This window comes from Falco cherrug, chromosome 6 (assembly GCF_023634085.1).
Source record: "Falco cherrug isolate bFalChe1 chromosome 6, bFalChe1.pri, whole genome shotgun sequence".
Classification (NCBI taxonomy): domain Eukaryota; kingdom Metazoa; phylum Chordata; class Aves; order Falconiformes; family Falconidae; genus Falco; species Falco cherrug.
In genome coordinates, this window is record NC_073702.1 from 76,284,588 (window position 1) to 76,311,379 (window position 26,792).

Below are 26,792 nucleotides of genomic sequence, written 5' to 3' on the forward strand. Positions count from 1 at the left end.
GCTCCTTCCAAGAGCTGTTTTGCATAGCCTCACCCCTCACTTGGCAGCAGTGCAAGCACCCATACCGTCTTATCAGAGAATTTTTCATCCTCTGGGGTCTGGGCGTACTTGCTGAGATGAGGGTACAAAACAGGAGATGTGTGGTTTTCGTGGTTAAGCGGATGCAGCAGTGTTTGGGTAAACGTCCGTGGTTCACCGAAGCCAGATATAGACAAGTTCTCTACAGAGTCTCTGTGTCAGTTAGCGGTCAGCCAGCAATGTTGAGACAGATAGCACAGTTCTAATAACGTCCTTCACAATCAGGAACTCATTTCCAATTTATCAAGTTTATGAATTATTTTGGTGCTAATTTCTACTGAAAAGAAAGGTGGAGGAAGTCCATACAAAACCACAATGACTGGTTTCAAAAGTGAGAAGATTGTAAAACCTGATTTTTATGTTTGGCAAGGTCTTGTCACCTGCCTTTCAATAGCTGCAAACAACACCTGCAGCATTATTTTAATAATAGTTCACCTTGGGTTTTTGTCATACGAAATTTTCTTCTTAAAACTCATTGCACTATGTTTTTGAAATATTTTGTGGTTTTGAAAGTTATTAGGCCAACTCAGGGAAGAATAATCTGTCAAAGGAATTAAATACAAATACATTGTCTCAAATTCAAGGAATCCAGCAGGGGCTGGGAAATAGTCTGAAAGCATCATAGCTTTATCCTGCCCTTCAGTTCTTCCTAGGAGTTTACTTTTGGCCTTTCCTGCAGATAGACAATGAGGTTAGGCTGACTTTTGCTGTGACCCACTTGTACCATTTCCATGTTCTTATTCATTTATCTATTTAAGCTTGGATTCACTAGGACTCTGCTACAATGCTGCAAGACCAGCTGAGCAAGTTACATGCAGAAGTAATGTTAGCTCTGCCTTGTAGAGCAAAATGATGGCTTGTCTTCAGCCTCAAGGCTCTGAAGACTTCCTTGCAGACTGACAAAGCTCAGGACCAGTTGGAGCTGACAGCAGGGCTCTCCCCATGGCAGGGGTGCTGAGGGGGACCATTGGTTTTGGGACAAGGCCAGGAAGCCATGTAATCCTAACTCTCAGAGTGGATCTATGTCTTTTATCATATCATAAATACCTTTGACATTACAAATAGCACAGAAAATAAGCAATAACTACAGGCAGCACATATTCAATGCAGCTTTTATGTGTACGTATCTCTGTATTTATATATCAATGCAGCTTTTGTGTATCTCTACATTTATAGAGAGAACAATATAACAAGAAAAAAGAGACAATAAAATACAGAAGAAAGAAATGAGTCAAGGTTTTTCATGGGAAATACAACCCACCTACAAACCAGTCACAGTTTGTACAGAATGTGTGTGTTACACATGCGGAATAACTGTGTATTACCGACAAATGACATGTAGCACTGCTGTGGTTTCACCCCAGTAGGGAGCTCAGCGCCACACAGCTGCTCCCTCGCTCCCCCACAGTGGGAGGTGGAAGGGAATTAGAAGAGACAAAGAACCTTTTTAGATAAAGACATTTTAATAGGTAAAGAAAAAGTGTGCACACAAGAAAAGCAACACGGTTTCGAATTCATTTGCCACTTCCCATGGGCAGGCAGGTGCTCAGACATCCCAGGAAAGCTGGGCTCCATCATGTGTAGCGGTGACTTGCGAAGAGAAATGCCATCACTCCAAATGTCCCCCCTCCTCCTTCCTCCCCCAGCTGTTTTTGCTGAGCATTATATTTTGTGGTCTGGAATATCCCTTGGGTGGGTTTGGCTCAACTGTCCCGGCTGTGTCCCCTCCCAGTCCCTTGTGCCCCCCAGCCTGCTCACTGGTGGGGTGGGGTGAGGAGCAGAGAAGACCTTGATGCTGTGTCAGCCCTGCTCAGCACTAACAAAAACATCCCTGCATTATCAACACTGTTTTCAGCACAAATCCAAACCATAGCCCCACACCAGCTACTGTGAAGGAAACTAACTCTATCCCAACCAAAGCCAGGACAAGTGCTAACAACATCCTATCAACAACAGAGAAAGAAAATATTTAATTAGTGATAAAATAAGAAGACAAACATTTTGTGACAGGGTTCTCTTTACTGGCACTCAGCCTGTCTTCAGGCAGAGATTTCCATTCCAATACCCCACCAATATTGGAAATTTTTCTCTGAAGGAACATAATCTTAAATGTCTTTCCATATATTTATTTAAGGTTACATGAGTGAGAAAGAAAATAATGTACAGCTCATCATACTGCAATGTGCAAATGACTGGAACAGCGGGTTATGTTATTTAATAGATAGTGTTGTGTTTAAAGTTTGATTTTATGTTATTTTATTGTTTACTTTGAGAGACCAACTTCTTGGGAGTGGGTGGGGGCTGCAGTTGTCTCCCAGAGCCAACTCAGCAGAGACTAAATTCAACAGAGAGAAAGCCAGTTTAGGCAAACAGCTGGCTGGAATGTCTGTGGATTCTGCAACTGGGCTTTTCAAAATTTCTTCCAACTCTATTTTTTATTTATGCAAGTACCTTCAAAGTCAAATGTAAATTACTTTTAATTGCTCACCATTTGTTTATATCCTTAAAAGAAAAAATGAAAAGGGTCTTCTATAAGGAAAAAATACTAGGTAGGGTGCTTCAAATTAAAATGACAAATCACCAGGGGCTTCTGGAGATACTGTCATCACCCCATGGAAAAGTAAAGCAGCACAAGCCAAGTCTGTAATTTCAGCTGCACTGACATAAAAATGTCCTATAGTGATACAGCTGCCCCAAATGGGAACAGGTCTGTTCTATTAATGTCTAATAAATCTGTGTCAGTATAAAGCCTTTCTGTCTGTGGGTTAGTGTGTGTAGATTTGAACCTGCAATCAGATATCAGAAAACCCTGAGCTTTATATTGCTTTATATTTTGTATCTCTTGCTTGAATAATTTCAGAGCAAACGGACCCAAAAGAGAGGTCGTAACACAGCAGGTGACTGAACAATGAACTGGGAAGCTGGAGGCATCCATAGAACCTCCCTCCAAACTACCTCACCCTCACCCTGGTCCACACATTTGACCAATATTATTGTCACTATACAAGGTTTTCCCTGTGTTTGCTCAGGCCTATCACACAGGAGTAAGGGACAAAGAAAGAAAAATAATTAGGAAGGAAAATCAAGGAAAGGAGTTGTCATTTTGTGATGATGTTCTTTTAAGGTAAATATACATTAACTTGCTTATTGATAAGCTGAATGGAGCTTGTGATTTATTGCTTGGCACTAAAAATAATCCTGGAGCAGATGAAAAAATGCCCTGGTTGTACAACATGAAATATTAAAGAAAAAATACTTTGGCAAACAGAAAGTTTCATGGTAAACACTGTCAGGCTCTGTGGGAGTGGTACGTCACTGACCCAAAGTGTTTGCTTTCCACAAAGCAAAGGACAAGGAAGACGAAAGTCCACAAGACTGTAATCTGCAGATCTGTCATATGAGAATGTCACAATGTAAAAAACTTTTTTCTGTTTCTTTCCTAAAGCTACACAGATCCGGGGATGACCCAGGCAGTGAAATTTAAACACCCAGTCACACACAGAGGAAATGCAATAAATCTCCTTTTTTTAAAGCTGTCTTCACTGCAACAGAAGACAGGACAAATCCATCTGCAAGACTGAAGGTAGCAGTGAGGGGCAGAGGTGTAGTCAAGTCTGGTGAAATTCACTATTGATACTTAAGAAACTAATGGAACAAACCTATGAACCATGAAAAACCAACTTCATTAAAGCAGTCACCTCCTGGAAGAGGTGTTCTAGAGCTTTGGGAAGATGAATTTGGAACTTCTGTCTAAAAAGGAAACAAAAGGAGCATTTAAATCATTGGCCTGGTTTGATCCAGGAAAAAAATCTGGATCACGTTATTGAAAAAGCAATGCATAAATCCATAAATGCTTTGCTAATTACAAAACACTTCCAATATTTCAAATTTCCATCAGGCAGGTCTGCGAGGTGAAGAGGCCTCATGGTATAGCTAAGCCCTTACAAGAGAACTTTTACATTTCCTTGATGTATGCAAAGCAGAAATGTGAAACAAATTACTCTGCTGCTCTGGTATGCAAACCACTGGCACATAAGACAAGCAGCTGCTTGTGTTCAACTGGAGCTAGGCAGAAGAATCGAGGCTAAAACAGAATAATTATATCAAGTGACTGGATATGGTAAAGTAAATATAACCAGTATGAACTGGAAAATGGCAGGGGCATTTGATTGGGTTGCAATGGCACTCACACCTACTGTATCAATAATACCATACGAGGGCAAGGTTGCCTAGGGAATGTTATCAGAAATATCGGGTTTTGCATACACTGGAAGCAAAACTTGGATCAAAGGGGGAAATGTAATTAGGAGAGGAGACTGAGAAGAGAATATGGGGTGCAAGGGCAGTGAAAAGGTGGGCTCAGACTCAGAAAAAAAAAGGAAAATAAAGAATGAAATCAAAGAACAATAGTAAGTGAATCTTCTGGCAGCAAGAGTGTAGACACCTGCAGACATGCCAATCTGCAGACCTGAGTCCACCAGGGCTGTTGAGGGTCCCCCACTGGACAACCCACTGAACTTTGTATTAGGTCAACAGCTGGCGGGGTGGGGGAAAGAGGCTTATTTCTTGCAGATACTTGACATTTTCAAGTTTTTTTGCTACTAGAAATTTACAGCTGTAATAAGCCCAGTAGCATCATTTCTCCATCTAGAGCAACACTTTATCTCAGGCAATGGGAATTTTGGTGAGGATACATTTGGCCCACACCATATATCAAGACCTTCCTCAGTTTCTCAAGGTGATTGTGAGACTGAAAATATTTGGGAAAAAGATAGCAGGAAGCAGTCTGAGTAACTGGAACTAAGGGATTTATTTATTCTTCCATTTTGAGGGGGAAGGAGTAACCAGACCAACGTAAATAGGTGATCAGAATAAAATACAGCATGCAATATCATAATAACCAAGGTCAGGGTTCTGGGTGGCCTATACACTGCAGTGCATATTTCAAAAAAACAGGAGATCCATAAATCAATATTTCTCCTTCATAAAGCAGCAATCTTTAAAAAATGACAGGACAAATAAAAAAAGGGGGGAAATCAACAAGCACCTTTAGCAGAAAGCTACAGCAAAAGCTTTAAGATTTCATCAAAATGCCTTAAATGACAGTGTTAGAACTTTAATTGTACTTGAAACAAGAAGCCTGAAAAAGTCACCATCCTTGGACTCCCGTAGCTGCTTTTAAGTGCTCCCCAAACCAGTCGTACACATTTTGTATGTTTCGAATCCAGCGCATTGTTTCCCCAAGGTTATGAGATGGTTCTTTGACAAGAATTTGCTGAAAATAATTGGCTGGAAGTTATTTTTCAGATCTAGATAAAGACTGTTCCTTTCTCCTACCAGACCTTTACAAATGGCTCATGGGTTGAGATAAAGACAGTTAACAAAGAAAGCAAAAGCCAAGCATGCAAGCAAAGCAACACAAGGGATCCATTCCCCACTTCCCATGGGCAAGCACGTGCTCAGCCATCCCCAGGGAAGCATGGCTCCATCACACGTAACCATTACTTGGAAGACAAATGCCATCACTTCAAATGTCCCCCAGCTTTATACGCTGAGTGTGACACCATATGGCCTGGAATATCCCTTGGGTCAGTTGGGCTCAGCTGTCCCAACTGTGTCCTCTCCCAGCTCCTTGTGCTACCCCCAGCCTGCTCGCTGGTGGGGTGGGGTAAGGAGCAGAAAAGGCCCTGGGTTGGTGTCAGCCCTGCTCAGCAGTAACAAAAACATCCCTGAATTATCAACACCGTTTTCAGCACAAATCCAAACCATAGCCCCATGCCAGATACTGTGAAGACAATTAACTCTATGCCTGCCAAAACCAGCACACCCATACCCTTCAGGAATAGAAGGGAGAGGCCAGGGAAGACCTACATGTCATCCAGAGCCACTCTAGGCACCTATATCTGTGCAGGGTTTGCAGTTTCTAAAGGAATGCAGGAATACACCTAACGCTGCTTCCTAGGGGAGTGTCTTAACCATGGGGCTGCAGAGCTGATGTCAACAGGGGAGAACAGCCTCCTCAAAATAATGTACAAATCCCTTTTGGGGAGGTCTGTGAAGAGCTGCTATGTCTTCTCCATTGAATCAGAGAGAATTCAACTGGATTTCATGTAGCCTGCTTGGATGCTTTAGTCCCATGCCAGTAGGAGGAAGGAACGGTGTTTCTCCAGCCCTGAAGAATTACTTCCTGACAAAATTACTGGCTGATGTGACCCAAAACCCCAATACTTTCATGGTAACTAAACCAGTTCTCTTCAGCTAGCTCACAGTTTTCCAAATGAGGATACCAAAGCAACTCTATCCTACTTCTCTAGCTGAACATTCTGGGTCAGAACCAGTAATAATTTTGTTCACGGTTGTAGACCCACTGGAGCTTTCCCACTCTGAGAAACTGGTTTGTAGCTGCATCCTCAGCCAGACTACAGTTCTGCTCTCTCTGAGTACAAAGCCTATTTTCACAAATTGGTTTCTTGCAGTTTTTTATGGGTCTAAAAAAACCTCACAAATTCAAAGCAACCCAGTAATGTATCACAACAGTAATTTCTTCACCTTAGACCATCCAAATAAAGTATTCCTTTTCCTCAGAAAAGGCTAGTATGTAGTTCAGGAGTCATCTAGGTTTAGGGCCAGCTCGTTATGGCTTGCAAAAGGGACAAATTAAAATGTGCATCATGTCAACACCTCTATCTACCCTTTCTCTGTAGGGTCTGTTCTCCTAAGGATCAGTGAATGTCAAGCATTGCTGACTCCACAATGCAAGCTGACATAAAAAAGTGGCATCCTCTCAATATCTCTTCATATTTGGTGTCAGGGGTGGGATGTGAAAGATCTGCTGCTTGCAACATCAGAGATATTGGTTGTTTTTTTTCAGCTCTAGGTTGACTCCCATCTGTGTTCTCCCCCTCTAGACCACAGTTTTGCTATTTGTCTGGCAAGCACATTTGACTGCTTAGTTTGAGCTGGATGGATAAAAAATCAGTCCTGGAAGAGCCTCCACCTGCAATGAACGGCCCTAGGCTACTGCTACACTGCATAGCACTGATTGTAGGCTTCTGACGCTCTGCTTTGGTTTTATGAGCTGTTAGCCGCCCTGCATTTCCTACCCTGCCCATTTCCTCTCTGCACACAGCTGCAGCCTCTGCAAATCCACATCCACAGCTGTCACCACAGAAGTGGTCTCTCCTGGTGCTCTCCAGCTGTGCTGATGCAGTGAGGCACAGGATTTCCATCCCCAACGTCCCAAATGTAAGCAAGGCACTAGCCGAAGGTATTAAGCTGTTAAGAGCTGAGGACAGGAGAAGAGTGTTAGTACCTATTTCTTTTTGCACCTGCAGGTTGTATAGCCAGGAATTTTTTGCGGTGACTTCTCATTGCCAGCAGTGGACATGAGGAGGAAAGCATGTGTGCTGTTCTAGGAGCTGATGGCTAAATTGCTTATTTAGCTGCTGACAGGGTGGTCGATGGATACAATAGAGCAGATTTAGCTCTAACCACCTGAGCAGTTAGGCTCTCTCCTCAAACCTCTAACCACTGTCAGGCTTTCTCCTCAAAGTACAGTTGCAGGTGGGGATGAATTCAAGAGCTGTGGTGCCCTTCAATGCCCCAGTTTTGTAGCTGGCCTTGCTTTGAGTATATCCATGTCTTGCTTTTGCGTGGTTCTCTTTTTATGCCCATTTCTTTCTCCTCCTCCTCACTAATTCCTCCTTACTGTATTTTGCATTAAGGTTCTACCATGTCCCAACACGTACCAGGCAAACCGAAGAGAAAAGTAGGTTTGGTTCCAGTTTTGAATGGAAAGATCAGAATGTCAGAACACAGGACAAAGATGGCAACTTAAACCAGACATGGTCAATAAATGCACTTGACTTTGGAACAGTAGTTGAAACAAAGCCATCAGGCCCATATCTCTGAACAGAATTGTTCTGAGCAAGATTGATTTGGATAGACATAATTTATGAGACTCAGTTACACAAGGAAACCAGAAGGCTGGGAGTATTTATTTACTGTGCTTCTAAAACAACTTCTGGCTGCTGCAAGTTTAGTTTTGCATGACTTCTCTTCTCTCTGCAGATTCATTTTGAGATAACTGGTCCAAACTAACCTTCCTCATAGATAACAGATCCTTCCAGCTCCTTACACGCCATTGCTGAAGAGTAGGAGGTGAAATTCAATCCTCCTGGACTGAAATATCTACAAAGCAGACTAATTGCTCCAAATTACTCTTATTGTTAGTTGAGAAAAATACATGTTTCTAATCCCAGATTTTTTGGTCTGTTTTAGGGTGAGACATTTGTGGCAATGTATATCGCAGAAGTGACTGGTTTTCTTCAGTGACTATAAAGGGGTGTTCTTCACTGTTTTTCTTCAGTGACTATAACATTTAAATGAAGGCAGCTATACTATAAATATATACAGTCTGGCTGTAAGTTGAATTCCACCCTAGTTATTAAAAGATTATTGTGGGTATGTGGAATCATAATGGCAATATTGCAAGTCATGAAATAAAAGGTAGAGGAGTGCAAACTTAGAAAATAGGGATGCCTTAAGTGCTACTGATCTCATCTGTCTTTCCCTTGGAGATTCACCTGATTCTACAAGCATAGCTTTTCCAAAGAACTGTTCTGGGTTCCTCTCCTTGGTGGAGCTAGATCAATGAAACAACACAGCCTGATACACAGTAAACCTGCTGAAGTGTATACATCTTAACATAAAAGAAATATCACCCAAGACACACCCCCATTGTCTCATCTAAGTGTTTAATTCACTTGGGAGTCCCCAATCTCCTGAGGTGCCCCATAGTATCCTGTCAGGGCTCCAGCCACAATTTGGAAGGGCAAAGGTCTTCCAGTTGTGCTTTGTAACATCCTTAGCTCCACAAGGGTGTCTCGGACACCTTGTTTTACATTAAATGAAACCAAGTGCCTCCATATGAGATGCTGGATTTAGACTTAGGTGTCTAACTTAAATGATCTCCTTCCTTCTGTTGGGACAACTAGCTCAGTTGTAGAAACTTACATTTAAGATACCCTCTCTTGGTCAGACACAACTATATTTTATGACTTCTTTCAGAAGAGTCTATTTATTGATTTATTTGCTTTTCCCCACCTTAACCATAGAGAAGCCCTAATACGTACACATGTGCTTAAATACCATTGATACTAGTCTAAATAACTGGATACTTTCTGATAGCAGAAACTTGTAAAAGATGCATACCAGTTTCAGCCAGGAAATATGTTTTTCTTTACCAGTTATTTTTCTACAGTTCATTATGGAACAGAGTGTTCCAGGTTCTTCCTGGATTGTGTGTACCTTTTCTAGCAGATCACATCTCTCAAAAAGACAAAAACATTACAGGACACAGAAACAGAAGTCTGTGCCTCCCTTTCCAGTGCTTTTTCTCAGGGCCTTTTTCATGCAACTAAATACCCGCTCTTGCTTTTTTTTCCATCTAGGCCTATGGTTCCTGCACGTCAGACTGTGGAATGGCTCAGCTTCAGCAAGGTGTGTGGAAAGCTCTCTCAGTCAAGACATGCTGTGAATGGGTATGTAATATACCCTCTGGTTATGTAAGTTAGATTCATCTTTTATCAAGTAGTTTCCCATTTCAGACTGTTAACCTTTATGTTATTACAAAAAAGGTGAAAAGCTGCTTCATGAACAGGCTTGGCTGTGGCCGAATGCAGTAAGTTCAGTAATTATTGTGAGTTAAACTGCAATGAATCACCAATATCATTTCCAAATGACTCTTCATGCTGGGATACTGTGATTTTAAATGGAGATTATCAATATTTCTTTTCACTGCTCCAAATGTTTCTCATTTGCCTCCTGCAAGCAGTCCAATAGAACAGGCCATGAAGGACTCACTGACTTGCAAATCAGATTTTTGTGTTTTCTTCTACATTTAAACATGCCTTTCAGTCTCAGCAAGTTCAAGATTTTTTACCAACTGTACAGTGTTACAAGACCAGCCTTTCTGTGCCATCTACAATACCTCTGATATACTCTTTATGTCAAATGCATGAGAAGGCTAAAATGCTTATATATGTGGAATGAATTTAGGACTGACACATTTTTAAAGAATTCACAGAAAAAGTTCCCACATCGTCATCACTCCTGTTAGATTCGAGAAACACTTTTTCCCAGCAAACACACGTAGCAACCAAAAAGGTATTTATGAAAAACTTCAGCTTGTATAACCTGTTTTACACAGAGATATTTATGGCTGAAGTCATTAAGCATGTAAACCTAAAGATGAGCCTTAAAATCATTTTTATCCATGAATAAGAAACAAATATCTCCAGATTGCCATTACATTTCAGGTATCTGTGATAGTTTGTATTGCTCTGTCTTTCACTCTAAGTTAGAAGGAAAGGGATGTATATTCCACTTCCTTTAAAAAAAAAAAACCAATACACTCAATAAATCATCTATATCAAGAGTCAGTTTGGATTCTGAGAAATGATGTTGTTTGCTTTGTTTCCTGTTGGCCAGATTTATTTCAAATAACAGATTTGTTCTAAAACATCAGCTGGGCATAGCTATGTTTTGTTTAGTTACATCAGACAGAGGAAGACATAACGTGAAAAAAAAACCAACACTGTTGTTCCACATGATGTTTCCATACAGAACTCTCCTGTGTTCACTTTCTTTGTATCCTTCCATATTATTAACAGTCACTTAAAACAGGCACTGGTTTACTTGTTTTATGCGAGAAATCTGATTGAAGGGATGTAGCTTATCTGTCTCATTGACCTGTGTCTGACAGATTCTTTTATTCTAATCTAACATTTTAAATGCATTAGTCATGTTGCTTCCTAAAGATGACTTTAAAAGTTTTAGTTATTTACAAGAAATAACAAAAAGTTATTTACAAGAAAGTGAGATGAGGAAGACTAGCTCAAATGCAAGTGCTTTCACTACTGAGTTGTCCCAGGAGTTGGAATGAATTTTGCTCCAGATTTCATTTCTGGATCCAGATCCTTGATGTTCCATAGTATAGATTTAGAAAATGTTTCTAATTAATTACCGGATCTAAATTATAGCTGAAGTGCTGATCTGTATGCAGTTAAAAAACAACAATGCTACATTTTTACATTGCTCAGCTTCACCACATTTTGACAGAGAAGATAAAAAAGAGCATGAGTTTTCATTTTTTTCAAAATTGAGTTTTGAAATGAAAAGTGTATGATTTTAGTAATGGAATCATTTTGGACTTCATGCAAATGACTTAACCACCCATATGTTAGACTTTAAGAACAGGTTTTGAATAGTAAGACTAGAAAGGAATGAAACTTATTACCCAAGGAAACCATGACTTCTTGCCACAGACTTTTAAGAACCATGCAGAAAAACATCTGTCAGGTGCAGCCTATTTATAATACATCCTATTCTGGGCTCAGAAGGGAGGGAATTGGCCTAAGTTGCTGTGCTTATGCACTGTTACTTCATTTTGTGTTTTGGAGTTTTCCCCTGGCTTACGAGCAGTCACCTAGGCAGTGGTTTCAAGTGTCATGAAAGGAGACTTACTGCAATCACTAGGGCGATCACTGTCTCATCTGGGCACTGCAAAAAAGTTGAATTCCTTTAGTGGGGGAAATCCCTTGAGGGGGATCTAGAATCATAATTTTTTGCTTCAGGATGAATCTTTTCATAACTTCTTTGCAGCCCTGACGACTGCAATTTGTGCATTGCAGTCAGTGCTGTCTCCATGTGCTTGAGAGGTCTTGGGTTTTGCAGAAGCAGGAGAGTTTAGAAAAAAATAATATCCCTGAGCCGAAAACATCTAGCAGTATCTTATCCCCCCGCAAAGGGGAAGCATATAGAAAGGACACAGTAGGACTTCTTGTTGGTGTGCTTAGCTCCTACTTCATATGCTCTTAATTGAAGCCACACGCCTGAGACCCCAGACTTCCAATGGAAAGAGTGACCTGTTGGTTACACCTGCCTCACCCACTGAATGCTGAGAGTTAAGACAATGAGTTTGCAATAAATGCTTAACTTCCTGACATCCAATGTTGAATCTCATTTCAAATCTGGTCGTCAAACCTTTATTCAATAAAACTAGCAAATTAGCACATACTCAGTGGTAATTCCTATTGTAGTGATCATAAGTGAGAGAATGGCCAAACAAGATAAACTCATATTTGACCATGAAAAAACAAATTATTTTGGGTTTTATTAACAAATTTTTTTTCTAAGTAACAATATACTAGGTTTGTTATAAGTTTCTGAATTCAGTTATGACGCCATCATTCTCTTTAAAAAATTATTTCTAAGAATCAGACTAGTACTTTCGAATAGATTTTTTGACAAACAAAATCTGTACAGAAAATTAAAGGATTTTACCTGGCTAATCCTTGCAGGTAGTTGGAGTGACTAACATGATTATACTGACAATTTTATCTCTTATTTTATTAATTGCCGTCATGACCTTCGTTCTTGGGGGGGGGGGGGGGGGGGGGGGCGGGGAAGTAAAACACGATATTTTCCTCTCCTGTGCTCTGTTTCTAGGGTACTGATTTCACTAAGGAAGAATGTAAAAGTAATGAATTCCTGTTTATAAGTCACAAAAAGTTAAAAATCTCCCTTCTTATTGCAAAGCAAGAGATCAGGAAATTCAGAAACACTTCCTTCCTATTTTGTAGGCTATATAGAAATATATTGAACTATTACATCTATTTATAAGATGATTTGTCAGTGGCAGAGGTGAGCAGTTATTGAAATAACACTGCCTCAGGTAACCACAGCCAGGCAGTTATGGGTGTGCTCAGCTCCGCAGCCTCACTTGCTGCGAATTTCCTTGCTAGCGGCCAAAGAGCAAGTAACCAGAGCAATATTTATTCACAGTAGTTTTAAACTTACAAGACAGTCACATTTTATTATGTATATAAACACCACAAGCTCAGTAGCAGCCACTAAAAGGACAAGACCAAACCAATCTCGGGACTGAGCAGAAGTCTCTCTCCAGATCTAGCTCGTGGGCAATGGGTTGGGTCTTGCTCAGCTGCTCCTTACCCCTCACCGCTTCAGACCCGATTAAGCCATTTCAGCAGAGGCTTAAACTCAGCAGCCAAGTCACATGCAGGTTGGCCTCCCACAGCGGACCTGAGAAACCACCGGTAGGCAACCATGCCTCCAACGCCTCCTTAATAAAATTAAAGCAAAAGTTGACCCTTAAAGACAGTAGCTGTGCCACAGTGGGCAGTGATGTATCCCGTACATCCAAGTGGGCTGAAACATGGTGGGCAAGACCTGCGAGGAGCAGCTTTGCTCTCTGAAGATTGAGGGCAGACATTGAGTGGTATGTCTCTGAGGAGGGTGGATTTGCTCTACCTGCTCTCCGTGCTGGCTGAACACACACCAGCTCAAACCCAATGCTGCAGTAGTTACACCACCAAATTTGCACATTGCCTACACCCAACATCTCAACCCTGGTAGTCCAACAGCCTTCAAAGACACTCATAGCTTCTGCCTTTATGTGCCTTGCCTTTGACTGGGCTAGCTTTCTTTGTGTGGCATCTACTCCCATCTGGCAGTAACTGCTAGAGTTATTGCCCTGCTGGTTATCTCCCCAGTAATAAGCTGGGGTGGAAGGTGAGTTGGGTTGTGTGGAAGAAGTGGATGATGTTCCCTTCTGCAAAACAAAGTTGGCTAAAAGGATTGGGTCTTCAAGGTGTGTTCTTCAGCTAAGAAAAAGTCTATGTGAAACCTAAACCACACAGAACACCATGAATTTTAATTAAAGGCACTGGTTAAGCTGTCATTAACTAAAGAAACAGGAATTTTACCTTCATTGCTTGAGGTCAAAATAGATTCTTGTAGTTTAGATTTATATAAGGGTTGGAAGAACTGCCACAGTCAAATCTCTCAAGCTGATATTTTTTTTAAAGAACTTTCCATAGATTTATCTTTTTTAAAAATACATAAATTTGTAGAACCCTGTGGAATTAATTTTAAATTTTTTTTAATTAAATTACTCCAGTCCTTCAGGTGATCCACATGAGAAAATGGGAATTGATATATTAAATTGCTCTTTGTACCATGGTCCCAAATGTCAGTTTTATTAATCTTTGATTTCTTCCTAATAATTTTACTTGTAGACCATCAACTGTAGCATATCTAACAGACCTTCTTTGTAGAACAAATGGTTTTCACTATTTAAAAAGGTGTGGCACATTTTAAAGAAATATTTGCAGTAGTATTATTTAATTTTAACAATACAAATAAAGCTCAGGTGACTGTGGAAAATCAATTAAAATTACTGAGTACAGTGGATAGGGTAAAATAATGGAACTATCTCCCAGAACATCAAGTATCTGGAAGTGCTAGACCGTCTCCCCTTACAGTCAATAGAGATGCAATCTTAGTAACTGTGATAGGCAGTTAATTAGGCTTTCTGATGGCGATAACTCTGGTCTCATCAACGCTGTCATGAACAATTCAGATAATAAAGCACTCTTGCCCTTATCTCAGAGCATGGAAGGAAATGGAAGAGCTTATCACAAGCAACTTTCTGTAGCGTTGCCCACTATACAAATAAAGAATTAAAATGCTGGCAACAGCATGTAGCTGGGAGAAATACTGCAGCAAACAGTAAGCAATGAAACAATGTTGAATTGTACTGTGCACTGCCTTGACCCAGCAGAACGAAAATGGTGCTCGGTGTGCAAGGTATCACAGCAAAGGCAAGGACAAAGAAGAGAACTGCAGGAAAGGAATGAGATGTGCAGATGCTTTGTGCCTTCTAAGAGACAACAGGCAGCATGGAGGGAAGCAAGACAGGTTGTGTTTAAATACAGAAGGGCTGAGCACTGAGAACCTGTCAAAGCTGACTTTATGGTATTACCTTATAAATGAGTGGAAGCAAAGATTCTGCAAAAAGGAAAAGTGAGCTGAGTGATGCTGCACTGAAGCAAAAAAGCAAACAAATGCCACACGGTCTTCACACTGCAGGGGGAAGATGCACACGTCTGTAGCCATTCTGCAAATAGGTTACTCTTAAGTAACACATGAAGTGAATAAAGCCTAGTGCCAAAGCTTTTTGGCCTCGGTGAGCTAGTGCAATATAAATTTCATTTTGCAAACAGACATTTAGGAACCACTTGGAAGAAAGTGTGTAGCCCAGTGTGTAGGTGATTCTGTGCATGCATGGCTAAGAAGTGAGTTGCTGACTTACGTCTCTGCTTTAAAATATTTATTCCACTCTTTTGCCAGCCAGAAAAGACAATTGCAAAGCAAACATCCCTAAACGTTAGGGTTTGTTTGTTGAACACATCAGCCCTGCAGCTTGCTTATTGGGCTACAAGTGTTCTGGCAAAGTCAAAGTGCTGCAAAAGGACAGATCTTTTATCTTCTCTCTTTCCTTGCCCTGGATACAAGCAAAAAAAAAAAAACTAGAACAGTGCAGCTGGATTGGTTCATTTTCAGTCACCTGTTCCTCTAAGAAAACTTTTTTCTTCTAAAATGTGCAGCCCCAAAGCTGATGTCATTTAATGGCAATAAATATTGACAATGGAAGGGAAGGGAACACATACACACACACACACACATATACATATAGATAGATATATATATATGTATACACACACAGAGCTCTAGAGTGAGGAGAGCCTTCCTCACTCCGGTCACTCTTTCTAAGATACAGAAGGATTCTGGCTGGACAAAGGTAATGTATGCAGAATTTAATTTCAGTATTAAAGATTTCTTCTATAGAGTCACTTGGTCAGTATTGATTAGGCACTGTGCTACAAAGGCTGATGTAGTTAATATTTAAGCTGTGTCAAATGTGATAATTAAAAGAAAATGTCTCCTTATAATACTGCCAGAGGAAGAATTTAAAAATAAATTGTATCTTCTGCTTAGAAAACACACCTCCCGCCTGTGTGGGTGAGAAACAGCTTCAGTGAAGTCTAATTCCCATATTTCTTTAGATTAGAAGGTAACACTTTGACTCGCTTGCTCCATTCTTCAAACGTGAATGGAAATTGATCCATTTTGCTGAGGGTGGCCAATCATGGGAAATGCTTTTCTAAGGTCATTTTTATTATTTTTATGTTGAATTTATTTCACTTGACTGTTGGGATATACTAGTACAGCTGAACTAAGAATTTTTCATCTAGAAATGCTAACTATCTGTCCAAGTTTTCACGTACACATGCTATCAAAATGTCTACTATATCTTATAGCTTGCAGTAAGTTGATTGCATTTTCTTAATGCAGAGTGATTTTTTTATATATAAAATGAAAGTTAAAAATGTAAATTCAGAGAAGGTAGCAAAAAGTTATATCAAAGAGTAAGATAAATATAAATATCAAGACAAATACTCCCACTCTTACAAACTTTCAAACCTGCTATGCCCTGAGAGCTTTACCAGCTGGTAGGAAAAAAGCTCTACTGAAGAGTGAAGTACAAATACTAAACATGAAAATCCTGGACTGTATCTTTTTAATAGAACATTGTTTCTAGATTTTTAACCATAGATTTTATTCTATTTTTTTTACATCCAATCAAATTTGCATGAAATGTCCAATTTTCAAGCAGACCTACCTAAAAGCTTTCTTCTATTTCTTTATTCCTTTATGGGAAAACAAACTAAAGACTCAATATTTGAATGACATGAAGTCTTTGGTGTGATAGAATATGTCTTGTTGATTTATAATATGCAATGGAATACAGCACTGAAATAAATTACCAGTCTAGCTGCAACCTAGTACCAGGAGCATCATAGTCATCAGATCACATTCTTTTGGTGCGTACATGGGCTGGACAGACCTCCTGAGTTAAAGAGTTGTTAGTCCAGGCACAATGCCATCATGATGTAACTGTGAAGCCCATTGGATTCAAACCTACATCTCTGCGTGGTGGTGCTGTGCTACCGTTTTTCTTAGTGTCAGTTTGGGTACGAATACACCAAGCTCCTCACCTTGTGAGCTCATGAAAGACTACAGCATGTGGCACAGAACAACTCAGCAGTAGACCTTTTGGTCTGAACTCAGCCAACTTAATCTCGCCTTGCTACCACACAAGTGAAGAGACAATAGTGTTTTCATTTTTCTTCTTTGGTTTAATTTCCTTAGAGGTAGGTTGAAACTGCATAGCTGAGCATCTAAGTAAAGAACTTACCTTGTTCCAACAGTGGCTTGATCTGCTATGTGGACTCATGCCTTATATTTGTTCATGAACACTCTGCTCTGAATATTAGCCCTAAGATCTTTCACCTGGGTCTAAAAGTCACATGGTACATTAATGTTCTTTGGCTGATTGACCTCCAATCTTAGTGGCAAGTCTAGCCTGTGTTGTAAAAATGATTAATGTTTCTAACTATGCCTATAGTTATCAGCATCTAAATTCAGAGGAAATCACTCCTACCCTCGAAGATAAATGCTGGTAAGAGGCTTGCTACAGCAAGCCCTTTCCCATGACATTACACACTGTAACATATATGTTGGAATACTCCTACTGCAAACCAGTGTGAAATATGCATAAAATGAACATAAAAGGGGTCTCACCAGCAAAGGAAGATGTTGGAAAAACTTCATATTTTCCAGTATTCTGGCAGGCCTTTCCCAGGCCCTCTGTCCAGGCTTGAATTTGGTTGGAAATTTAGCTCCAAACGAGGGTTATAAACGGACCTGCTTGTGCCCAATTAGAGACCACCATGTATAGAACTTGCTCCTCATAAAGATGAAAGTATTAGAGCTGCTGCACTATTTGCAAATGAGTCACACCAAAGCATCTAAGAAGAAAGGTAACACTTTCTGAACTGCCATCAGTATTAGTATTATCATTATTTTCCTTATAATAAGCAGCAATTTCTGACACGCAGATGTAGGCTGACTCATTCACACAGGACCAGATAGCAAGCAAATCCACTGACCTCAGCAATGTAAACCCAATGTAAATAAAAGGGAGATCAGATCAAAAATCTAGAGGCCATTTCAGGTGTTAAACAATGAACGGGGTATGAAGAATGCTGTAAATGGCACCTCTTCCAAGTCATCGCTCTAGGAACGAGAAATATTCGTTCTACCCAGTGGAAAGGGAATGAAATGTAAGTTGTTTTTCCAGGACGCTGGTAACTTGCTGTAAATTCTTTGAGGTGTGAATCCATCCTTGAGCTCCTGCTGGAAGGAAATGCTCTCTGCAGTCTTTCTTAGCTCATTCTTCTCACCTAACGTCAAAATGTTTATTTATTCACTTAGCAGAGATGGATTGGTGGATTGGTTGTATTTTCATTGTATATTTATGGTTTTAACAGGTGTTATCCCAGTAGTTTTCCTATCCAGCAGCATTGCCAAGACCTCTACCACTGACCTGCACTGCTCACACTGTGGATTTTTCTCAGAAGCCAGCTCTAAGGTTTATTATGTTTGACGATTTTTGTTATGTCTATTTTCCTTGCTTGCTTCAGCTTCTTTTAAAGTAGCCTGTTGAGCTCAAAGTTCCCTTTTCTCTGCATTTTGTCACATCTTTATTCTTTACCAACCAAAAAGACATGATTTCCTGTATATCCTCAGTAATGCAAAGATATATAACCTTTGCTTTTTCTGACACACAGAAAAATTATCCCATTAATATAAGTGGGTTTCAGATTCTCTGTGTACATACTGTGGTATTTGCTTCTATAAGGTGTCTCAGTAGCCAGAAAGCAATAGCCAACATTATTTCCTGAAGGTTTGGTTTATGTCTGTGTGTCAGGTGTAACTTGAAGGTGATCATCACCATTTGCTTGAGCCATTATGATGCTGATTTAATGAGGAAACAGGGAGCAGGAAAGAAATGGAGACAACTGTTTTGTGTGTTCCAAAATAGCTTCCCAATACAGGTGATGCTTGCTTGAGCAGGACACTAATGTGACCCTACTGAACAAATTAATGGGCTTTTATTTACATAAGGAGACAAAGACGAAGGGAATGCTGCAAATTCAAGATATCTTGAATAAAGAAGTTAAAAGGAGGTTGATCCATCTCTTACAAGAAACATGCAATTATATGCTACTTATGGTCCCTGCTTCCATGCAAGGTGGTCTTCTCTCTGTTTCAGCAGTGCCCATGCACCATCATACACTCATTTGCACAGTTTTGGCACATCCCACTGTACTAGGTATCAACTAAAATAATCTATGTGTCAGGCTTGAATTGCAACAGTTTTGTATCTTGCTCACATACCACATTACAACACAAACTTTATGCAACAGAGATTAACGGATTTGGGGGTTTGGTTTTTTCTCTGTAGAAATGAGTCTACTAACTGCAATCATTCTCCTGGCTGCTTTGCTACACCAGTCTGATGGACAGGTAGGAGCATTCGTTTATGCAAAAGAGCTATATCTGAGCACAGCGTTTTTCATAGATTTTTGTATTATTTCCTCTGCCTATCAAAATATTCTTCTTTTCACATGACTCATTTTAAAAATACATTTTCTCAAAAAGTATGAACTGAAGCTATTTTGAAATAGTTAAGTATCAGGAATCTAGTCTTCACCTCTCCTTAAAAAGGATTAATCCTGTAAGATGTAGATATCTACTGTGCAGGCACTTGTGTGTGAGCTATTTATTGAGATCTGCTTATTGAAGAATAAAAAGAAATAAGTACTTCAGTTATGCCAATTGTCTTTTTCTTCAATAAATCTCAGGTGAGCTATGTCCTAAGTCGCTTGTTTCTTTTATCTGAGTATAGCAGCAGCCTAAAATATCTGGCTGAGGTGTTATTTCTACCACTGTAATTGTCTTAAGTTAAACAAGGTGTACGACGCCTCTGGGGGGAGGTTCAGCTGCCCGCACAGAAGTGTCTTAGTGCAGCTTGGGACTCTCCTGAGTATCCGAGCCATCACGTGCAGCTGTAAGTCACCTATACCATTCTGGAGCAACAGCCTGAGGCAAGGGACGACTTTCTGGGCATTTCAAGTGGCACTAGGTGCCATTTGGAGCCACTGACTACAGTCTTTAAAACCCAGAACTGAGCTCTGAAGGCATACAGTGGGAGTCATTCATATTACTCGGATATTTCAGAACTCAGTCTCTCTCATTCTGTGCTCTTCTTATTGGCCACAAAGGCAAACTGAGGTAATTTTTAGATATTTACACCTATGGTATACATATCTAAAATTAAATAAGATGAACCAGTGTCTAGAAAAGAGACCAGCACAACAATGGCAGGACTCACCTCACTGACTTAAGCATCAAAGTATTAGCTGTCCAGGTCTCTGCCAGAGTCTCCCTACAAAGGATGGAGAAAGATGTACTTGTAGACAATGGTTCCTCCAGTCCTAAAAAAAGAGTTCAGATTTTGTGGGAAGAGCTACCTCTGCCCTTTTCAGTAATGACAAACAAAGTGAAGGTGTCCAGATTTGGTTGGGATGTCTCATTTTTAGACTTTAAGTGGGAAGAATCTTTTCCTGCGGGAGTTTTAGGCTGAAAACTCCAATATAATCATTGCAACTTTTTCTCTGCAAGGATTCGCTATGTAAGAGACAGTCTAAATCATTGTTTTCTTGACCTTAGGTATTTCAGAAGATGGTGTGCAAACAGTCCTAAGCTCTGATCCAGCTTCACATATTTCCAAAGCTTACAACTGACAAGGGCTAGGGAGTTTTTTGCACACACAAGGTCAAAGCCGGTCTTGAGTTTGGTTCTAGGTCTTGAGGTTTTGTTCTAGAGCTAAACTTTCTCCATGTTTGATGTGGAGACTTCTATGAGGTAGAATTCCTATCCACACATTTTGTTTAGGATCATGCCTCCTAATGAAAAGTGCAGTTCAAATCCAGGACGGAAAAAAGAAAAATCAGCAATTGTGAGAATAGAAGAACCAGTAAAGGAAAGTTGGGAATTTCCAAGAAGCTTTATTTTGACAAGAAGTTCATAATTTATCCTGTTTATTAAACTTCTGCTAACTGGAACCTTCACTGTCTGATTTTCTTCCCCCGCTCCCCCCCCCCCCCCCCCCCCCCAGGGTTTTCAGTATAAACAAGAAGACATCTTGTCTCCTCATTTTAAGTCTCATAACCAAAAAGAGATCCTTGACCAACACAATGAAATACGGAGATCTGTAATTCCCACTGCCAGCAACATGTTGAAGATGGTAAGCTATGCATTGCAACTAGGCAACTAGCCCACTTTCCACATCATCAGCAGAAGCCTGTAGCCTTCTAAACAACCCACTCTTGGTGAGCAGAGAGGGCAGGAAAGGTGCTCTGGGACTGAGGTGAAGAAATCAAGAATTTCTCCCTTTGTTTCTGCAGGCTTCATGCTTAATTTTACACACCTTGATACTGCAGTTACTAGGTTTTTTCCATTATTTTTGCAGATTTTTTTTAAATAATATATATATTTAATAATAATTTTAAATTATTGCAGAGGTCTCAGGACAGGCCACAAGTGCTTTTCGAAGCCTCTCCCCTAACCTACATGTCTTAGTTTCTCCACTTAGAAAAACTCAACTAAGCAACGTAGGAACTGCTCCATGCTCAGGGTTATTTGTCTGCAGGAACAATAAACACAGGTTTGCCTCAACCACATCTCTTTATTACTGTCAGGCATATGTTAACATAGCCTGCACAGTGAATCACAAGTTCTTGCCTTGCCTTTGTTCGTTGCAAAAAAGCACCTTTTCAGGGAAAGCATTTTAAACGGGGAAAAGGTACAAAATGCGCGGCAGCTCTCAGGCGATGGATAAGAGTCTAGTCTGTGGGATAAGCAGATCCCTTAGAAGAAAACCACCCACCCTGGATGAAGGGAAGGTGGAGCAGGAGCAACAGCATGCCTCGGTCAAGGGGAGTAAAAAATGACCTAGATCTACACAGCCATTTATCCTCAGCTGAGTTTGCATCACCCATCACTGCTCCCATCCCTGTCACCCCTGATATTCTTTGTTATCCCTATCCCACGAGCAGATGAGCTGGTCAGTGATTTATGGCTAAGCCTGTATGGTGAGACTTGCAAACATTCCCCAGGTTCAAAGTCCAGCTGGTGTCTGTCACTACACCTTAGCTGCAGCTGAGCTGAAAATCAGTTTTATATCATTCCGCGCACTGCACCCTGCAACGTTAATGCAGACACAAAGCCAAAATAAGCAACAGTATGTTATAAAATTCCTATTAATCAGGGCCACCTAGAGATCAGACCTGTGTGATAGCGTACAGAATAACCCACCCTGCAATTTTTAAGAGCTGAAGAAATGTGTTCCCCATGTCCCAGTAGTGTAAACTGGCATGACTCCTCTGCTTTCTGTTGAGGACCTCAGGAGAATTCAGCACACAAAATTCCTAAATTGCACCCTATTGTTTTTCCCCCTGGTGGGCTGCGTTAGCTGTCTGTGACCTGGGTACTTCTTCCTTCGTGTCTTTCAGGTGTGGAGTGAGAAAGCTGCCAAAAACGCGAAGAAATGGGCAAATAAGTGTGGGATGGAAGTGAGTCCAAGCAATCAGAGAGTCATTAATGGTGCGTGAGAAGTATGGAGCCTAAGCTGATGGGTTAATGCTAATTTACACGACTCCTGTGCAGGCGAACTAGAAATGAGGATAACTCTTAATCTGTTGTGGAATATCTTTTTAGGATTATTAAACACAAAACCATCATCTTTGTCAGATAAATACTCTTAAAGACAAATTGTTGGAACTTGACAGAGAGAGGTACTGTGTGCTTGCCCTATATTTGTACCTTTCTTGAAGCGTCCACTTTTGGCTTCTGCTGGAGACAAGACAGCACAGTAGATGGCTGTTGGTATGACTAAGTACAGATACTTTTGTGTAACATTTTGTAGTCAAATACCTGTCACTGAAAGCTCACCAAAACCAGAGTAAGATTTCCTGCAGCTTTCACAGGATCAAGTGTACTATCCTCCTCTTAAAATCACGGGGCAAATAGGGTGGCATCATAGAGATATTTTTTAGGATGTAGCTACAACCCTTATGTCCTACCTCCCACCCTATAGCTTGCTTCTCTCCTAAGTCATAAAATAAACTTACTTCTACTTAGGTGTCACCTGTGGTGAGAATATACTGCTGTCATCTTACCTAAAAACATGGCCTGAAGTAATTCAAGCCTGGCACAGTCAGTCCTCCAATTTCAAGTATGGACTTGGAGCAATCAAGAAAAATGCCAATATTGGGAGCTATACTCAGGTATGGAGATTTGAAAGACTGCAATGATACACTAGAATTACAGGAGTACATTTAAGGGAGCTGGGAGATATTTATCATTAGAAAAAAATGATCATTGTCATCAAACCATTATCTATCATTCACACTCTGATCCAAAGATGAATGATAAATTAAAACTCTTTTTCATTTAATTCTAAGACAATGGAACCAGTATTTTGGAAGAGCTGTCCAGAAGACAAATATTATTCTGTACCAAAAAAAAAAAAATAATAATCAATACCTTCAATTTCGAAATAAATATTTTCTATATAGGGATTGAAATAGCTGATTAAGAAATGTAAAAGCAAAAATATTTGAAATTAAACTTTAGTGTCCTGCCAGAAGCTGTGTTCAAAACCATAGGAAACTGTAGGACACAGTTAACTTATTTTTCTATTTACTTCTTCTGACAGGTAAGCTGTAAACTTAAAAGCTAAACAGAAAAATCAAAAATGTTCTGGTTCTGTTATCTGGTGAGGTCTTTGATGAGAATTCAATAAAACACGACTCTAAAATAATGTTTCTTTTTTATTCTACAGCTAATCTGGTATAACAGTTACCAGGTTGGATGTGCAGTTGCCTACTGTCCTAGGAGCGAGCTCAAATACTTCTATGTTTGCCAATACTGTCCTGCGTACGTACTGACTTTTTACTTATTTAAGATGAGATAACTATGGATATGTTTCCAAAAATTTCTATAGTCCATTGGTCATGTGTAGGATAAAATTATTACAGTTCATTTTAACCATTATAATTTTGAAAATACTGATGTGAATTGTGGGTTTGACATCAGGTTAAATAGTAATATTTATGTTATTTTCACATTGAACCAGATACTAGGGAAATTTTAACAACAAAGATCTATCCCTGTCAGAATCAGGCATCATGCACAAATTATCCTGTAACGTTGACCACAAGCAAGAAAGTCAGATGCAAAGTGAAAGCCAACAGCAAATGAATATTCACAGAGGCAAAGAGCACGTCTGAAAGGCAGAGGGCATCTGCTGAGGTTATTTCCTTATAAGCCACAATCACTTGAAAGCCATTAGAAAAGCAGAACTAGGTAGAACATAAGATTTTTGTTAATGATAATGCTATACAAATGCAAATAATCAATTAATCATCTTTCTCTAAAACTCATTGTCCCTTAATGTCCCTCATTCTTTAAAATCAAAATTATTGCATTCAATGAATATCTGATACTAAAACATAACTGTCTATGAAAATTATTTTATCCAAAAAAATTCCTGATGCCTTCTGTTGTGATAAATATCATAAACTCCTGCTAATGGCTTAGAGCTGTGCTTTGATCTTGTTTTGTTCTGTTTTTTTTTCAAATTTCAGAGGAAATAATGTAATGCAAATAGCTACACCTTACAAGAGCGGACCAAAATGTGCTGACTGTCCCGGTCACTGTGACAAAGGGCTTTGCAGTAAGTGAATGTCTTCTCCTTACAACAAACCTTGCATTACCTTAGATAATAATGTTGTTCTTATGTAGCACTTTACTTTTTGTATAGTTTCTTCTTGCTAATCAGGACAAAAAATCCTAGAGCTGCCGCTTTCATTCCCCCTCCACAAATAACAGTGGTTAAACATCCCACCAGAACAGGCACAATCTTGAGCAGTGGGGTTGGACCAGATGACCTCCAGAGGTCCCTGCCAACCTCAGCTATGCTGTGCTAACACTAAACTGTGTTGCTGCTGACCAATAGGTGCATTATCACCATCAATCTTCCACTGTCCTCTTCCAGAAAGCTCCAAACAAGGTGTCTTGACATACATCTGTATCTAAGGGCACAAACACATTGATAGGCTTCACATATATGTAGGTACATGAATATCTGCATGGCCCCCTGGGTTCTGCAGACTTCCATGTGGAGCAAGTTGAAGCATGCAAACAGATGAGAACTGTGAGATATCACCTTTCTCCCTGCATTCCCTTTTCCATAATATTCAAGCAATTTTAACAGCAGAGCAAAAGTACGAGGACTATACAGACATGAAAATTTGGAACTTTTGGAAAATACAGAAGTATCAGACCAGGACCTGGTTTTCAATTGATATTCCATTGGTTTTGTTTCTATCTTTTGTATTTTAGCCAATCCTTGCAAGTATAAAGACTCCTTCGAAAACTGCAGAGAACTGAAAACTTTGCTTACCTGTAGCAATTCACTGATGAAGAAGTGTCCTGCTACCTGTAAATGCACCACTGAAATCATATAGTGACCTGGTGAGTGTCATTACAGCTGCTGTGAGACTTATTAGGAAAGAGCAGAACTCACTGTGAAGGGTATTCACTCTGAGTGTCCAGATTGACTCAGATTTTTTTCTGAAATCTCACCATTACTTCAGTCCTAAATAAGTCTAGTAGCTCAAAATAACCTCCGATGTTATTTTAGACTTTACAGAAATCATGCTTCAGCTACTGATGCCTGCCCTTGTGGTTTTCCTTGCAGTAGATCTTCCACTGATTCATTTATTTTTAATGGGAAACACACTTTGCAAATGCTTCACTTTTTTTTTCAGATTATGTTAAATGCCACTTAACTTTCCTCTGTTACCTTTTCTTTATCAATGGAATATGTTTCTGCTAAATAAATACATGATTTACCACTGGTTCACAAACAGAGCTTTTCACTGAAGTTATTTGTAATTCAGTTTTTTCATTTGGAAATTTCCTCATGGTTATTTCAAGGTTCTTCAATATTTCATGTGAGTGGGGATGAGACAGAAAAATAAAGTCAAAGCAAAAAGCGATGCATCTTTTTGTACAGCCAAAATAAGAGGCACAAGTTGAATCTGCCAGCTTTTACTCTGTGGCCTAAACACAAAGTTTCTGTCACATCTGTGTCTGCAGGTGATAAATTATATATTTTTTTTTCATATGGCACCAACAGTCAAGAAATATGAAGCTTTTTAAAAGCATTTATATAAAGAAAGAGGTATAGTATATATATATCCCTTCCCATCATCTCTGAGTAAGTTTGCCACACACTTGTTTGGAATTCCTATTGCAGCATGCTGAAAAAATATGCTACCATAAAAAGAAAAAGAAAAAAAAAAAAAAGGAGAAAAGGAGAAAAAAAGAAAAAAACGAAAAAACAAAGGGAAAAAAGGAGAAAAAAAAAAAGGCAAGAGATCCAAGTCCCCCCCAAATCCCCATCAAAATACCTGATTTTCTCCAGAACTTCCCAGCAACCACCTTAGTGCCAGTTCCTACCAGTGCATGCCTTAAAGTGTCTCCAAGAGGATTAAGTTCAGCTGAGGGCCTCAGGTGTGCCTTCTCCCGCCCCTGCTTGCAGGCAGGCCACCAGCTCCTGCCCAGGAAGATGTTTATGGATCTGCTAGTGTCCCCTTAGTTCGTGTATTGCTTCTAACGATGCATTTCCTTCAGTTTTTCATTTCATCTTTCCAGGCCCTTTGCCATGCAGGACATGACTTCAAACGGCTGTGTACGTCTATTGACCCACAACTGAGGACATATATTTGTTACCTGTCAGTGGCACTGGTTACTTGGAGAAACTTTCTGACACATTTAGCAAGGGGCATTATCACAGTCATACCTTTTTAGAC

At 39.9% G+C, this 26,792-nt stretch overlaps 1 protein-coding gene across 1 annotated transcript; it reads left to right on the top strand.

Moving 5' to 3' along the window:
• Positions 1–15,662: 15,662 nt before the first annotated feature.
• CRISP2 (cysteine rich secretory protein 2) lies at positions 15,663–25,823 on the top strand. The gene is made up of 8 exons (XM_027808656.2): positions 15,663–15,742; positions 19,313–19,374; positions 21,029–21,157; positions 22,425–22,515; positions 23,053–23,198; positions 23,756–23,850; positions 24,561–24,649; positions 25,318–25,823. Exons 2-8 carry the CDS (start codon positions 19,315–19,317, stop codon positions 25,440–25,442), a joined length of 735 nt encoding a protein of 244 aa, XP_027664457.2. The 5' UTR covers positions 15,663–15,742; positions 19,313–19,314; the 3' UTR covers positions 25,443–25,823.
• Positions 25,824–26,792: the final 969 nt, after the last annotated feature.

Excerpts from the sequence above, each read along its gene's own strand:
- CRISP2 (XM_027808656.2), top strand. The coding sequence starts at position 19,315 with ATGAGTCTACTAACTGCAATCATTCTCCTGGCTGCTTTGCTACACCAG. Across the intron at positions 21,158-22,424 it reads CCAGCAACATGTTGAAGATG|GTGTGGAGTGAGAAAGCTGC; the intron begins GTAAGCTATGCA and ends CGTGTCTTTCAG. Across the intron at positions 22,516-23,052 it reads CAATCAGAGAGTCATTAATG|GTGTCACCTGTGGTGAGAAT; the intron begins GTGCGTGAGAAG and ends ACTTCTACTTAG.